Below are 12,874 nucleotides of genomic sequence, written 5' to 3' on the forward strand. Positions count from 1 at the left end.
GCAGACTGTTGTTCTATCAGCTTGCTTACTTATTAATATGCACAGAAGAGCACAGTTCTTGAATTTAAAAAGTTCTCAAGGATTCATCCTTATAGTAGAATAAAAACAAACCTGTAGAAACCCCCTGTTAGTACTATATTCTTAATGTCAGGTATTGCATCTCTAAATTAACTATCATGCTTTGAGTTTGTATATCAAGAAACAACCGTCTTTCATGTTCTCAGTGCATGAAACTTTGCTCCAGGCACCGAAAGAAAAGCAAACCCTTAGCCTCTGTGTTGCAGAGGCTGACAATACAATTGTTTTTGAAGAAAGTTTTTCTAATGGGTATGTTTTGTATGGACAGAAAGAGGGAGGAAGACAAACCATGATAGTCTTAGCAATTCAGCCTCAGCCAATCCCCATATATCCATAATTCCCAAATCCATATTCCAGGTCTTGTCTCCCCAAATCTAGATTTGTATGTCTGCTGCCTGCTTAGTGTCACCAGACAATGTCACAGAGACAACCCTCATGTCTTTCTCTAACCATTTTTCTGCCTCTTTTGATGATATTGCCAACTTCCCCAAATCAGGACTTAAATCTACTCTAGCTCCTCCTCCCATGAGAGGCTCCTGTCTAGACGAGGCCAAGAGCTGAGACGTCAGCTTGTTGGTGTCCTTGGCACCCTTGTCACCTTCCCTCTTGCTCAGTCCAGTGTTGTCGGATGTCACCTTCCACGTCAGCACTGGCTGTAAGAACCCGGCTGTTATTTCTTGCTTTAGTCTTAACTTTCTTCCAGGACATATTATGCTCAAACAGACCATGGTGCAAAATAAAATAGTCTTGTTTCCAAGCAATGGCCAGTCGCAGCCAACTGTTCTCACCACAAGGGTATCTCCCAGGCCCCACTGCACACTGCGCTCCAGACAGAACGGACTCTGGCTGGGGCCATGTATGACGTGCCCACTCCTCAGATGGGGCCTGGGCCTTTCTAAGTTGGAATCATTCTCTGTGCTATTTCTGTGTCATGTGTGTGTGGCCATACACAGACATAATTTGAAGTATAAAAAGCACATTTAAGAAAATGCCCCCAGGTACTCTGTTTTAGTATTCTTGATTAGAGGGATAAAAGGGAAATAAAAAGGGGGAAATTTTCAGAGGAGTCTAACTTGATTACTGATTTTCTGGAAATTCTTATTGAAAAGTAGTTTAGATGTTAAAAGGGGATGGGGCAATCTGGCTGAATTCTTAGGGTTCTCTATGTAACTGGAGATAATTTTACCTTCATTGAAAATATCATTGAAGGTGATTTTTAAAAATTCTTCATATATTACTGTTATGGTTTGTTTCTCTAAAAGTTAAATGAGAGAGGGACACAAATTTAAGGGTCCAGTAGGACTAACTTGGAGTGTCAGGAAAGGGCTTAGAGATAGTTTGGACATGACATTGTCAGTGAAGTGAGGTGGCCAGGCATCGAGCACGGCAAAGGTTAAGGCCAGGACTACAATTTAAGACTATTAACTCTTCAACTAGAGCTATCAGGTTGGCTGTTCTCATTTCTTACACTAACTTTTCTCTCACTATTCTAACAATATGCCTAGTTAAATGAATAAAATGAATTGCTGATGATTCCGAAATTAATAGACCTTAAGATTTTTGAAAAATCGTCTGTTGTCATTAAAATTGTTGTTTACTTTAACACCAAAAAATATAGGAAATAAAATCCTAAGTTTAAATTGGATGAAATTAATGAAAATAGTCAAATTAATTTCAATAGTAAAATGTTATTTAAAAAAGAAATTCAACAATTTGCTGTTTTAAATTTCTGGCTTTTCAAGTATCTCCTTTATGACTAAAATTCACATGTATTTTTTTAAAAGCCATAAAAATGATCAGCATATACATTCTTCACTTGACCTATTATTGAGAAAGATAATTATTAAGAACATCATTTCTGGTGGTTTTTTGTTTTTTTAATGCTATAAAGGGAAGGATTGTGGAACAAGTTGCCAGGAGCCCTGTGTTATAGTTAAAGATTTTAGCCTTTTTAAATCTCAGTTTCAACGTTTGTAAATTGGAAATATTTGCAGCTATTGGAAAGATTTAATGCTGATTACACATGTAAAAGGAGGTACTAAACTGAGAAGAGTTACTGAAAATGTGAAGTGGTACTGCTATCACACTTGATTTTTCTAATGAAGGAAATTTTGAAGTATGAATTTTAAAAGACTTTTAAAAGTTAATATAGTTTAAATTTAAAGTACTCATATATCTAGAGTTTTAATCTGCATGGTGTTAAATGGCTATGTTTAAGTGATCAAAATGTGTATTTGAAATCACTCTTCCAAAGTAATCGTTAGATCAGACTTATACCAATGGAGGGGCAACTACTGCGTGTATCACCAGCATCGCCTTCTGTCCTGAGGACAGTGGACGGTGCGCCCTGCAGGCAATGTGGGGAGGGCCACTAGGTGAACATATGGCTGGGCGTCATTCAAGGAGACATATGGGGCAGCTACACTGCAGCCAGCTGTCCCTGAAAAGCCTAGTCTGGGAGGCAAGTCGTGTCATGTTACAGCTAGCCTAAAGCCACAAATGGTATCCCTTATGCCAGGGGAAAAAAAGAAACAAAAACTCCTTTTGAAAAAAATCTAATCCGGTCTATCACTATATTAATGCCAACTCAGAGTAGTATTTCCTTTTGTCCACTTAATTGAATGGAGGACTTACAGTCTGTTACCTGGGGGTGGCCTTCTTCAGTGTGGATGTGAAAAGAACCTACATGTGAAAGGGAGGCACTCTCGATTTTAGCATTCCATTCAGTAAATGTAAATATCTTTGAAGACATTATCAAAAATCTTAATCCTTTTCTTTTAAAGGAAACATAAAAATAGAATTTAAGAAATGAAAGCTAGAATATATATAGTCTGCCTTAATGTCCAAAATTATTTATTATTCAACAAATAAGTCCCCAATGATGTTCTGGATGCTCTAAGGGAAACAGAGTGCCTGCAGTATGAATCCTTTATTAAAAGACTTCACAGCCTAAGACTGAAAATAAATGCATACTTCCACTTGTCATAATAGGTCGTAACCAGAAACCCAGTCAAATAACAGTATTCTCATCAGTGTAACAGATTTGGGACCTGACTAACAAGCTCTTTATTTAAATGTCACAAAGTAATATTTATTTTTAGTGACTTTAATTTTAAAGTTAATAAAAATGCCTTAATTGCAGTTCCTTTTTCTGTTATTTCAGGCATATAAGTGGTATGAGCTTGGGCACAAGAGGGGACATTTCGCTTCTGTTTGGCAGCGCTCACTCTACAATGTGAAGGGACTGAAAGCCCAGCCTTGGTGGACCCCAAAAGAAACAGGCTACACAGAATTGGTGAAGGTGAGTGTTCACTTAGCCTTCCTCCTCACCAAATCACTGTCTGTTTCCTACCCAAGTCAGGATGCTTCTCATGCAAAGGAATGTCAGGGACGAGATCGATTTTATATCCAGTGACATTAGCCAAATGTTTAGTTGACATGAAGAAAGGAATTTTTCTTAAAGAGCATTTCTCACACATTTTGGCTTAAGTACTCCATACTCTTAAAAGTTATTGCATACCCTGAGAGCTTTTGTGTGTATGTGTGTGTGTGTGTGTGTGCCGGTTGTGTCTATCAATATAATGATCAGAAATTGAAACTGAAAAAATGTAATAATTATTTGTGAATTCTTTAAAGATAAAACAACTCCATTACACATTCATATAAGTTATTTATCAAAAAATAACTCAGTCTTCAAAACAAAAAAAATGTAGTGAGAGATTGGAATTGTTTTTATATTCTTACAAATCCCTTTGATGTCTGGCTTCATAGAAGACAAGGATTCTCACATCTGCTTCACACATACACCCATTAGAGCGCTAATGTCATCTCCTTTATGGAGTAGATGGGCATCAGTGGTCTGGCCTGAGTGAGAATCTAACTGCCATCTGTACATTATTCATGTAAGACACAGCATTCTGATTTTTAAACAGCTGATTTTACATCTTGAGTATGTTTTCCAACACTACCAAGCAATTCTCCAGTTCTCAGTGGACATTGACTGAATGTCCTACAAATATAACTCAATTCTGACACTGTCGTCCTGGAGAGAGTATCATGTTCCTTAGTCCCACAAGATTGTCCCCATACCAGACACCAGTCACAAGTCCAGGTCGTCACCTGTGCTTCTGACCAACTGGCTATAAATCAGAGGTTCCCACAACCCCTTGCTTAGGTTCAGTGAACATGCTAGAATGGCTCACAGAACTCAGAAACAGTTACTTAGGTTTACTTGTTGTTGTTTTTTTTATGAGGGATGTTATAAAGGATACAGAGGAGCAGCCAGATGAAGAGGTACATAGGGCAGGTCTGCAAGGGTCTGAGTGCAGGAGCTTCTGTCCCCATGAAACTGAGTATGACATCCTCTTGATACTTGGATACTTTCACCCAACCCAGTAGCTCATCAAATCTTGTCATTCAAGAGTGGTTGGGGTGTTGGCCTGAAAGTTCTAACCTTCTAATCATTTGGTCTTTTTGGTGACCAGACCCATCCTGAGACTCTCTAGGGGCCCATCCTAAGTTACCTAATTAACATAAATTTAGGTGTGTTTTAGGAGCTTCTAATGAATGACAAGGAAAGTCCTATCATTCCGGAAATTCCAAGGGTTTCAGGAGCTCTGTGCCAGGAACCTGGGAGAAAGAGCAAATATATATGCTATTATTATACCACAGGCCACCCCCTAGTGGATGGATCCCTTTTAATGAAAGGATTATAACAATTAATAGACATTGATACATTTTGGAGTCCCATTCATTTATTATTAGTTCCTTATCATATCATATGAAAATACCTCCCAGGCAAGGCCATTCAAGGTGGCAGGACTCCACGGATCTGGAGTGGTCTTAGCAATATATGGCTTCCCCCTTTCAGACATCTGGTGTAATTGAGCTAAGAGACAATTTCATCTCTTGCTCTGAGCCTCTTTTGAGGTGTTGATGTACACTGGATTTCCCTCATCACATAACCCATTTATCCATTCCCTTACCCTCAGCTGCTATTCCTGCTTCTCTTCATTTATACTCAAACCTTTCCACCTTTGGAAGGGACATTAGGTTTAGCCACTGTGCTGGTCTGGATTTGAGGCAGCACTCCTTGTCTAGCAAGTGCCTCCCGCTCTGTCCGCTCCCATTCAGATAAGGTCAGGTGACCCAGGTGCAGAGCTAGTAGGCTGTTTCGCCACCAGGCAGTGTAGCTGCATTCACTGACCTGGGAGGTGGAAAGCGAAAAGCAGGAGTGACAGAGCTTGGCGATTTTGGAAACTGGGTGATGGATATATAGGAGTTTCTTCTACTGTTCTCTCAATCTTTAGATAAACGTTTTACATTTTTCAAGTTTTTGTTTGTTAAAGAATATCTTGAATAAAATATGTCTTTATAAGACTTACAAGACTTTACTGATTAATTTGGTTTACTTGGGAAAAAGAAAAGTTTCAATGTGGTCTCAATGTACATACATTGAATACATCTTACCTGATTATGTTTATTCTATATTTCATTGTAAAAACATACTTTATAATCATCATAAACAAACTGTAATCCATAATAATCATCATAATCCAATGTAGAATAGGCTGCTATCAGTTGGCCTTTGTATGTTTTATAAATCAGAAAGCCATGGTGTGGTGACAGTGAGTGCAGATTGATTTAAAGAGGTTCTGTAACCAAAGCAGAAACAATGTAGGAAAAATATCTTCCTTGAGAAGTATACTACTTTTAGCATTGTCAGTGATTCTTTTCTTTGTAAAATTCCATCCTGTCTCAGATTGTATCACACTGAGCCTTCTGATTCTCTCTCTACTCGCTAATCTTTTTGTCTTGATCTCTTTGTAAGTTTATTTCTCCATGGTAGCTTTTAGGATGCTTTCAAGTTCAAGTAACAGAAATGCAGCATGAATCTGGCTGACAGCACAAGGACTTGGACTGACTCATGAGAAGGAACCTAGCAGCAGGGCAGACCTCAGGGGCAGTGCCACTGGGGGAAGGTTCTCCTGTCTTCGCAGTCCATCCTTGGTCAGCTTTGTCCTTGTGAGGGCTTTCTACAAGGTGACTGCCAGCAGCCACTAGAATGGGGGATTGGAAAGAATTTGGGGGCTTCATAACATTCTTCAACTACTATACCAGCCCTAAATGCTTACTAGAGACCTCTGAGCAGACCCTGTCCTATTGGTCATAACCGTGTCACATGGGTACTCACAGTTACAAGGGAATCTGAGAAACCAAGTAGTTGGCAACAGGCTGAGGCAACCAGCATCCAGCAGGAGAGTGTCCCTCTCCATCAAGCAGGGAACAGACATCTTTCCTTCTATCTGATTGAGCCCATTTAAGTCACATTTCCCCTCTAGATGAATTATTGGCAAGGGGCTATGAGATTTTTCCTAAAACAATAGATCAACCCCTGGAGCCATGAAAGGGTCATATTCCACTACATGCAGTAGATTATCTGCAGGAGGGTGAGTATCTGAACTAAATCAGGGTTCTGTTAGGAATGAAGAACAGGCACAATGGATGCTTGGAAGGCAACCTAGTTGTTCAGTTCCCTTGCTGACTGTGGACATGCTCTCAAACCCAAACATTGTTCTCTGTTCTCCCTTTCTTGTGATTCATTTCTAAGAAATCTTTTCCACTTTTGTACAACTGCTATTGAAGTTTCTTCCAAAACTATGCTCCCCAAGTAGACTTCTCACTTTCTTTATTCCAACTCCAAGTGCATAGTAACATTACCATTCAGTGTCAAAATTAACTCACCACCTAATCTCATGGTATATTCCTTTACAACTTTATGGTTTTGGTTAGCAATTCAGCCTTACCCCAAATTCCAGGTTTATCACTCTGTACTTATCTCTTACCACTGTACTGTACTATCTTTAATTCAGTCAAAATCTCTCCTCCCCCCGGAGGATGGTTTCTTCCCTAGGATAGTTTCTTTTCCTTTACCCTTTCCCTTTTTATTCTCTCCTATCCCCTTCACATCTAATTACTATTCACCCTCCACATGTTAGAACAGTTATTTTTTTTAGGAGAATAACTTAGAGATCCTTCCTTACATGTATTCAAAAGCACCTGATACATCCTTTTAAAACGTTTAACACACTGTATCCTAATATCCCCTTTAGTTCTTGGTAACCCCATGAGATTGTGTGCTCTGAGCATGGGACCATGTCCATCTTACTCAGGACTAGCACCATCTGATGATATGTGACAGGTGCTCATAGGTGAGTCTGTTGTATGAGTTTCTATAAACATTGTTTTATTGAATTGTTTCATAAATGAGTTGGAATTCCCAGGAATATAGAAATCTGATTACTTAGCCTTTCTTACATATAAGCAGTTGGCACAACTGGCATCCTTCTTGGCCTTCCCTGAATGGTGGGCAGGGTGGGGGTGGGGAGATGGGATTCTCTCTTTACTTCTACTGCCCTGGGAGAGGAAGGACTATAGAGGAAAAAGATCCCCTCTTCCTGCCATTTCAGGAGCAGGAGACAAATTCTAGAAATTGCTGCTCTATAACAGGGAAAGTAGGTATAATGTTCAAAGTTCCTGTTGAAGCTTCGAGCATATAATTGCTTATAATAGATTAAGGAATGGGGCAGGATTTGGAATGGCAAAAAGAATATTGTAAATCTGGTCCTTTGTAATAAAATCAATGAAAATTCTGAGAAGAATTGTCAACATAAACTTTTTCAGAACTCTGTACGTTAACTAAAGACTTATAACCATCTGAAAAACATTATTCAAGAAAGTCTGCTAAACCTCAATAGGAACAGCAGGATTTGTGAGATAGTAATGCAACTTACTCCCTTCCACTCCTCCCAGCTCCAAGACAGCCTGGCAGACTGGCATTCTCACAGCACATGCTGTGAAGATCAGCCCTGCAGGCGTCGGTGGGAGATCAGGGTGGGAGCACTACGCAGAGTTACATATCCAGAGCACTGTCAATATTTGACCTTGACCTATCTCAGGCTGCTTGGAAAGCCCTTTTCTCAGGATACTGTTTTCCTTTGCCCTCACTCAGAAGTAAGGCTTTGTCCCAGTCTGTTAGATAAAATAGTCAGTGATAGTTTTGAGGGTTTTTTTTGTTTGTTTGGTTGGTTGGTTTTTTTAATATCACAGCTGCCCAGGACAGCTGTACCAATTGGGGCAAGCAAGAACCTGGGGGGAAAAAACTTTAATAAAGAAAATGGTGACATCTATAGAACACTCCACCTGTCACAAGCAGAGTACACAATATCCTCAAGTATACATGAAACTTCCTTCAGGATACACCATATGCTGGACCAATAAACAAGGCTCAAACAATCTAAACATCTTGAAACAATATGAAACATTTTCTCTGACCACAGTGGAATGAAATTAGAAATCATTAACCAGAAGAAAGTTGAGAAATTCGCAAATACATGAAAATTGAACAACACGATCTTAAGTAACCAATGGGTCAAAAGTGAAGTTACTAGAGAAATGAGAAACTACTTTGAAATGAATGGAACAAAAATACTGCACAGCAGAACTTATAGGATGCAGCTATTGCAGTTCTTAGAAATTTATACCTGTTAATGCCTACATTAAAAAAAGAGAATGATTGTAAAACAGGCTAATTGTTCACTTCAAGAAGATAACATAGCAGAGCAAAATAAACCCAAAGCAAGCAGAATAAAGATTACAGTGAAAATAAATGGAATAGTGAATAGGAAAACAATAAAGAAAACCAATAAAACCAAAATTTGGTTGTTTAAAAACCATTTGAAAAACCGTTAGCCAGACTGACTAAGAAAAAAAGAATAAAGACTCAAATTGCTAAAATCAGGAATGAAAGAAGAGATATCACTACCAAACTTACAAAACTTAAAATATTATGAGAGAATAGTATGAATAACTATATGCTAATAAATTATATAATGTAGGTGAAATGAATAAACTATTAGAGAGACACACGCCACTGAAACTGACTCATAAAGAAATAGAAAATCTTACTACACTTATAACAAGCAAAGAGGTTAAATGTTAGTTTAAAAGCTTCTCACAAAAATAAGTCCAGGCTCAGATTTTTTCATTGGTAAATTGTATCAAATATTTAAATAATAATATCAGTTATTCACAAACTACCAAAAAATAGGAGGGAAAATTTGCCAACTCATTTTATGAGCTAGTTTCATCTTGATACCTAAACCTGACAAAGACATAACAGAAAAAGAAAACTGTAGATCAATAATTCTTATGAATATAGACATGAAAACCTTCAACAAAATAATAGCATTCTGAATCCAGCAATACATAAAGTGGATTACATACCACAACCAAGTAGGACTTTTCTGGGGAATGCAAATGTAAACCAATAAATATAATAAATCATATTATTAGGATAAAGAATTAAAATTACATGATCATTTTATTAGACTAAAAAGGCACTTCACAAACCTCAAAACCCTTTTATGATTAGTAAATATATTTGCAGAACTAGAAATTTAAAAAGGGCATCTACAGAAACCTATAGCTAACATCAGACTTAATGGTGAAAGATTAAAAGGGAAAAAATGATCTATATTTGCAGATAACATTTTTTGTTTATAGAAAACCCAAAGGAATTCACCAAAAAAAAATCTATTAGAACTAATAATGAAGTTCGTTAAGACTGCAGGATGCAAGATCAGTGCACAAAAATCAATGTTTTTCTTTACATTAACAAAGAAATGCTCCCAAGATGAAATCAAGAAAACAATTTTATTTACAATAGCATCAAAAAATAATAAGATACTGTATTATTTTGGTAGGACTGCCATAACAAAATATCACACATACTAGGTAGCTTAACTAGTAAAAAGTTATTGTCAATCAGTTTTGGAGGCTAGAAGTCCAAGATCAAGTTGCTGGCTGTGTGCTTCCGTATGAGAACTCTGAGGGAATCTGTCTCATCCCTCTCTCCTGGCTTCTGGTGGTTTTCTGGCAATTATTGGAGCTCGTGGCTTATGGATTTTTGCCATCATTTTTCTGGCATTCTCCCTGTGTGTATGTCTGTCTCCAAATTTTCCTTTTTTACAAAGATACTAGTCCTTTTGAATTAGGACCCACCCCCATGTCCTAATTTTAACTTAATTACTTCTATAAAGAACCTATCTCCAAATAAGGTCACATTCTATGATACTGGTGGTTAAGACTTGAAGATATAAATTGGGAGAGGGTGCACCCATAACATATACTTAAGAATATATTTTAGACCCTGGTGCGATTCCGTCCTGCGTGTCTGTTCTGCGGAGCAGAAGTCATTTATCTCCGTCCGCGTTCTCTCCCACCTAAGTGCGTGCTACCACCCCATGAAAGATTCAATGGACATGGACATGAGCCCTCTGAGGCCCCAGAACTATCTCTTCGGTTGTGAACTCAAAGCTGACAAAGATTATCACTTTAAGGTGGATAATGATGAAAATGAGCACCAATTATCCTTACGAACGGTCAGTTTAGGGGCCGGGGCAAAGGACGAACTGCACATTGTGGAAGCAGAGGCCATGAATTACGAAGGCAGTCCCATTAAAGTGACCCTGGCGACCCTGAAAATGTCTGTGCAGCCCACGGTTTCCCTTGGTGGCTTTGAAATAACACCACCTGTGGTCTTACGGTTGAAGTGTGGTTCAGGGCCTGTGCATATTAGTGGACAGCACTTAGTAGCTGTGGAGGAAGATGCAGAGTCAGAAGACGAAGAGGAGGAGGACGTGAAGCTCCTGAGTATGTCCGGGAAGCGCTCCGCCCCCGGAGGTGGCAGCAAGGTCCCACAGAAAAAAGTAAAACTTGCTGCCGATGAAGATGATGATGAGGATGACGAGGACGACGACGATGATGAAGATGATGATGATGATGATGATTTCGAGGATGAGGAAGCTGAAGAAAAAGCTCCAGTAAAGAAATCTATACGAGATACTCCAGCCAAAAATGCACAAAAATCAAACCAGAATGGAAAAGACTCAAAACCGTCAACACCAAGATCAAAAGGTCAAGAATCCTTCAAAAAACAGGAAAAAACTCCTAAAACACCAAAAGGACCTAGTTCTGTAGAAGACATAAAAGCAAAAATGCAAGCAAGTATAGAAAAAGCGCCTTGAACAACCCTGGGCACTACTGGTAAATTAAGCCCAAAGATGGGGAAAGAGGAAAAGGAGAGAGAAATGTAGTCCATACTGAGTATCATCAGCAATCCAGACTGAAGTCTTCTATTTTAATCTCAATTCCCTTTCCTGAGTGACCGCTCAGCCAGGCCCACCCCCCTCCGGGCTGCACGCGATCTCCCTCTTAACCTCTAAAGCACTTTTCTTTTGACTGCTGTGATTCAGTGAACTTTTCTTGCTGTTGTTCATTTGCCTTACCTTTTTGACCATGTTTTAAACACCTTTGTATCTCCCTAGCTGCTCAATAAATATTTGAATGACTCAAAAAAAAAAAAAAAAAAGAATATATTTTAGAAAACCTTATTGGAGGAAACTTTAAAACATCTAAATAAATAGAAACACATCCCATGTTTATGGATCAGAAAACTTATTAAGATAGCACTACCCTCCAAATTGATCTAAAGTTTCAGCACAATCCCTATCAAAATTCCATGTTGCTGGGTTTTTTGTTTTTTTGTTTGTTTGTTTGTTTTGTTTTTCTAACAAAATTTGACAAATTGATCCTAAAATTTCTATGATAATACAAGGAACCCAAAATAGCCAAAACAGTTTTGAAAAAGAACCAAGCTGGAAGACTCACACTTCCCAATTTCAAAACTTACTGCAAATCAACAGTAATCAAGGCAGTGTGATACTGCCAAAAAATAGACATATAGATCCGTGGAAAGAATAGAGTCCAGAAATAAACCCCTACATTTATGATTAATTAATTTTTGACAAAGATGCCAAGATAATGCAGTGGGGAAAGAATTGTCTTTTCACAAATGGTGCTGGGACAACTGGATATCCACATGAAAAATAATGAGGTTACCTAGTACTATAAGAAGAAGGAGGAGGAGGAGGAGGAGAGAGTCAAGAGGGAAATAGACATAAATGTAAAAGATAAACTATAAAACTCTTCCAAGAAAACACAGAAGCATGAGTTAGGCAGTCTTTTTGTTTTTTAATATGACACTGAAAGCCCAAGGGACAAAAGACAAGATAGATAAATTGTATTTCATCAAAACTTAAACTTTTGTGCTCAAAGGACCTGATCAATAAAGTAAAAGTAAAACCCACAGAATGAGAACTAATATTTGCAAGTCATATAACTGACAGGAGACTTATATCCAGAATATAAAAAGAACTCTGATAGCTCAATTATGTAGAGACAAATAACCCAATTTAAAAATGGAAGGATTTGAGTAGTTGTCTGTTCAAAGAAGATATATGAAGGGCCAGGAAACACATAAAAATGCTCAGCATCCTTCAGCATTAGAGCAGTGCAAATCAGAACCACAGTGCAATACCACTCACACCCACTAGGATGGCTCTAACAAAAAATGTGAACATTAGTAAGTATTGGCAAGTATGTGGAGCAATTGGAAGCCTCAACCTTTGCTGGTGGGGATGTAAAGTGGTGCAGCCACTTTGGAAAATAGTTTGGCAGTTAAACAGAGAATTATGACATGGCCCAGCAATTCTAGTTCTAGGTATATACCCAAGAGAAATGAAAACTTATGTTTATACAAAAATATGTACAGGAATATTCATAGTAGCAGTATTCATAAAAGCCAAAATGTGGGAAGAACCAGATGCCTATCTAAATGATTAATGAATGAATGAACAATATGTGGTATATCTACATAATGGCAATAAAAAAAATG

The 12,874-nt window shown here is 38.1% G+C and overlaps 1 protein-coding gene and 1 pseudogene across 7 annotated transcripts in view; both read left to right on the forward strand.

Moving 5' to 3' along the window:
* ASPH (aspartate beta-hydroxylase) overlaps positions 1 to 12,874 on the forward strand; it is a 217,355-nt gene that overhangs the window by 162,116 nt on the left and 42,365 nt on the right. For all 7 annotated transcript variants that reach the window (XM_090283644.1, XM_090283646.1, XM_090283642.1 and 4 more), the window contains one exon: positions 3,242 to 3,379. In XM_090283644.1, coding sequence (XP_090139770.1) covers positions 3,242 to 3,379 — 138 coding nt within the window. The remainder of the gene's footprint in view (positions 1 to 3,241; positions 3,380 to 12,874) is intronic.
* On the forward strand, positions 10,294 to 11,485 carry LOC150004354 (nucleophosmin pseudogene; annotated as a pseudogene).

The sequence above is a fragment of the Furipterus horrens genome, unplaced genomic scaffold (genome assembly GCF_987537825.1).
Source record: "Furipterus horrens unplaced genomic scaffold, mFurHor1.1.pri manual_scaffold_7, whole genome shotgun sequence".
NCBI classification, from domain to species: Eukaryota; Metazoa; Chordata; class Mammalia; order Chiroptera; family Furipteridae; genus Furipterus; species Furipterus horrens.